This window comes from Rhea pennata, chromosome Z, assembly GCF_028389875.1.
Source record: "Rhea pennata isolate bPtePen1 chromosome Z, bPtePen1.pri, whole genome shotgun sequence".
Classification (NCBI taxonomy): Eukaryota; Metazoa; Chordata; class Aves; order Rheiformes; family Rheidae; genus Rhea; species Rhea pennata.
In genome coordinates, this window is record NC_084702.1 from 16133038 (window position 1) to 16136886 (window position 3849).

General features: G+C 61.0%; 1 protein-coding gene across 1 annotated transcript; it reads right to left on the minus strand.

Annotated features, from left to right (window-relative positions):
* Positions 1–238: 238 nt before the first annotated feature.
* LOC134153510 (SUN domain-containing protein 5-like) lies at positions 239–3188 on the minus strand. Its single transcript, XM_062599756.1, has 6 exons — positions 3015–3188; positions 2460–2544; positions 1808–1923; positions 1052–1219; positions 614–703; positions 239–406 (listed from the first exon to the last, which is right to left on the minus strand). Exons 1-6 carry the CDS (start codon positions 3186–3188, stop codon positions 239–241), a joined length of 801 nt encoding a protein of 266 aa, XP_062455740.1.
* Positions 3189–3849: the final 661 nt, after the last annotated feature.

Here is a 3849-nt window from a genome sequence, read left to right on the forward strand (position 1 = left end):
CTCCCCGCGCTGCGGTGGTAGATGTGGGCCGTGCTGTTAGCCTGGAGCATGGCGCTGCCCCTGACGCCCCTCTCCCCAGCCCGAGGTTCTCCCACGGCCCCGATGGCAGCCCCGGTCCTGCCGCTCCCCAGGACCCTGCCGCTACCCCGGACCCACCTCGGCACTGCCGTGACGCCAGGGCCCTGTTACACCGCGCACTGCCATTCCCCTGCGCCTGCCTTGCCTTCCTTTGATATCTTTATTTCTTATTAAGAGACGGGCTCGTTGTCTCCTCTGCCGCGGGAGATGAGCTCCGGCTTGCCACCTGCCCGTGAACCTGCACGCGGTAAATGCAGGTGTACTCCGGGTTCCCCCAGTTGCTCTGCACAGACAGCTTGATGTACTGAAAGGCCCTGGAGGACTTGTGCTGTAAAGAAATCATGGGAAGAAGAAACACGGTTACTGGGGTGCAAAGAGCGACAGCACAAGGCAGGGATCTGCCTCTGCCAGCCCTGGCCCTGCTCAGGGCAGGCCCCTCTGCCCGCCGGGCACCCACTGCGACAGCTCTTTCTGCCACAGCCCGTGGGCAGACCCACGCTCCTGCCCGCCCTTTGCCCACACGCACCGCCGGTACCTTCAGGGGGAAGCTCTGAATGGCCTCTGCTTCCACGTCGTAGGTGAAAGCCCCAAGGAGAGTTTCTTCTTCTCCCTCCTCGTCCACTCCCTCAGACACAGAGCACAAGGGTCAGGCTCAGCCCAAGCATGGGGGCAGGCACACGCTGGCTCAGGAGCTGCTACCCGCCCACCCCCTCCCGTGGCTGGGGCACTGGTCTAGCACAGGTAATGGTGAAGCTGAGCCTCCTCCGTGAGGGTGGATCGAATGCCCCGAGAGGGGCAGCCAGAAAGCATTGCACTGGTCTTGAGAAGGACAAAACCACCACGTCCCTTGACACGTCCTCTTGGGGCAGCGCTCCCCAGAGACCAAGGCCCAGCTCTCAGCGGAGCACAAGGACCGGCGAGTGCCTGTTCTGGCGCTTCCCCATGGCCACATCGCAGCCCAGCAGAGACTTACAGAGACAGTGACGTCTCGGGGGGCGCTGCTGACGGTCCCGGACGGAGAGGCCGCCTTGTAGATGTGCTGCACGGTGACAGCGGTTGGTTGGACGGGGGCAGGCAGCCGAACGACCACCTGCCCCTGAGACCCTTGGAAAGCCCAGCATTGTCCTGGAGTCACGTCCGGCTGAAACCACAACACAGCAAGAGTGAATGTTGAGGGAGGGACGGGGACGGCACCACCACTCGTGTAAGTGGAAGCACAGGCACCGCTTTGCCTACAGCTTGTATTTCTGCTCATATATGAGCAGCGTGGGAGGGAGCAGACACAAGTGCGTGTCTGTGTTCCCTGGCCCCGTGAAGGCGATTCTCAGTGCTACTGAGAAGAGGAGGGTCTGGATTAGGGCACATCTGACAGCCCCACATGAGTCCAGGTCCTTGAGCAAAGTCCCCTTCTGCCCAGGAGCTCTGTGCACCTCCACCTATCCCAGCCACCAGAGAAGGGCGAGTCAGGGCTGAGGCAGGGCAATTGCAGCAGCGTGGGGAAACAGCCACACTCAGCAGAGAGCAGGTGCTGTGGGCAGCAGGTAGCAGTTCAGTCCAGTTCCCCTCCTGAAGGAGGACCTGGACTTGTAGGAAGCCAAGCCCTGTGTTACATCTCAGGTGTCAGTGGTGCGGGCGTGAGCAGTAGGCCTGGAGTGAGCGAGCCGCTTTGCCTTGTCGCCAACGTTACAGGAAGGCATGAAGCCAAAATGGATGGCTGGTGCTGTGGTACCTGCAAAATTGTCTCCGGAGGCTTTGCAGCAGAGCAGAGCAACCAAAGAGCCCTGCAGAACCCATTCTCTGCCCACTCGTAGCTCTTGCTCGTTCTCTGGATGTCAATGGTGGCACCTGTAAGGCAGACACAAGCTGACCGCCAGAGGCCAGAGGCTAGGAGAAGCTGATGCTCAGAGTGTTTCTAACGCTGCCCACCAACCCCAGCACCTGTGACTCCTGCCCTCCACGCTGCCTTGTGGGAGATGCGTGACTGGTGGGGGAAAAGGGCACTGTCACCCAAGGCCAGGTGACTGCTTGAACGAGCCAGTGTGCATGACAGCAGGCTGAAACGGAGGTCTTGCTGTGAGGACAGCAAAGGAGGATCCTGCCTTTCCCCTCTGGTCCAGGGGAGGGTTCAGCGGAGACCAAAAGAGCCTCTCTGTCAGCACAGAAACTTCTGTAGGGTCCGCACTGGGGGCGCCAGCAAGAGGCCCAAGTGCAGCGCTGGTGTGCACTGGAGAGAGAGCCTCTCTGCCACAGTCTTGCTCTTGGACCCCACAACGTCCCTGGGCTTTCTGGGGCTAAGCTGAGCAGCGCTTGGAGCGCAGCCTCCCTCTGCGAGTGCTATCCACGAGCTGTGTGCAATGAGACTTGCCCTCCTGCGTTCATACCTGAGCTTCTCAGGGCCCTCTCAGACCTCTGGGCACGGCCCTCCAGAATGGTCTCAAGCATTGCCTCTTTCAGCTGCTGAACTTCCTGGGAAAGACATAAACGAACACGGGAAACGACCACGTCAGCAGGCAGTTGTGCGTGACACCAGAGTCCTAGCAGAGAGCAAAGGGAGAAGCCTGCCTGAGGAAGGGCGAGACAAGGCTCGTCCAAAGAGCTGCAAGACACAGCGCTTTCTGACGCGTGAACAGAGGACTTGGGAACAGCATCCATGTGCACAAGTTGAGTGTGGACGGGGGTCAGGACCGCACAGCCTTGTCTCCCCACGCTCTGTAGTTCAGCCTGGAGACAGGCTCAGGCCCTGCCAGCGCCAGCAGCTCCTGCTCTAAGCTGCTGCCTGCCCGGCTACAAGAGCCGGGGCGCTTTTCTGGCTGCGGCTGTGGGCAGCATGTGCACAAGAGCTGGGAGAGGACTTGGGGACTCCAGGAGAGCCCAGCTGCCTGGGCCCCCTGCCAAACAGCACCCATTTCCCAGGCATGATCCCTCCTGCCAGGTGCCGGCAAGGTGCTGAACTCAGAGACACACGCCCAAGAGAAACGGCCCCCTCCTCCAGGCTTGAGAAGAGCCGTGAAGGCCGCCGCATACGAGCGACGCCTCCCTTCGAGGTCTGCGCAGTGCTCCTCCACACCCTCCTTCACCAAACGCAGCATCACCTCCTTCATACTGCTCATCTCCGCGTTCACGTGAGCCACCTGCTCCCTCAGAAGCTGCATGCTCTGGACTTGCTGCCTCACCAAAGCCAGTGACTTCCTGCAGACAGCGGGAAAGCAGGTCTTGTCAGGCACTGTCCAGCCCCTCCTGCGAGTCTGCCCGCTCAGGCAGGGCAAGAGAGGTGTGCTTTGTGTCCTCGTCCCATCCCTGCTTTGGGAATGCTTCCCTTCCCCGCACCCTTGCACCCAAGGGCAAGGCAGGAGCCCTGGACATCACGCAAGCGAGTGTGGCTAGCACGCGGGTGGCTGGCCCACACAACCCTACGCAATCAGCTGCGGGTCAGGAAATGTCTCTTACTGCAAGGGGTTCGGCTCTGCTGCAGACAGCTGTGGCAGCTCCTGAAAGGGAAAGGCTCTCCATGAACATCCCCCGGCAGAGCTGCCCAGGCTTCCCTGAGCTGGTTTCTCTGGGAAGCCCCGGCAGAAGTTGCTGCTGCTTGGGATCCCGCAGGATGCACCGAGGAGATCCCGTGATTTATGCCACTGCCACCCGCAAAAGGCTCCCTGGCAGGAGCATCCTGTCCCACAGCAGCAGTCACTCACCGGTGTTGCTTCGCGGGCCCATAATGTCCCCGCTGACAGCAAGCCCCAGCAGTAGACAGCAGCTGTAATACACATGCCC

Coding starts and splice junctions, on each gene's coding strand:
- LOC134153510 (XM_062599756.1), bottom strand. CDS start 3,188: ATGAGCAGTATGAAGGAGGTGATGCTGCGTTTGGTGAAGGAGGGTGTG. Junction 2,545..3,014: donor CTGAGTTCAGCACCTTGCCG/GCACCTGGCAGG, acceptor TGTCTTTCCCAG/GAAGTTCAGCAGCTGAAAGA. Junction 407..613: donor TTCAGAGCTTCCCCCTGAAG/GTACCGGCGGTG, acceptor ATTTCTTTACAG/CACAAGTCCTCCAGGGCCTT.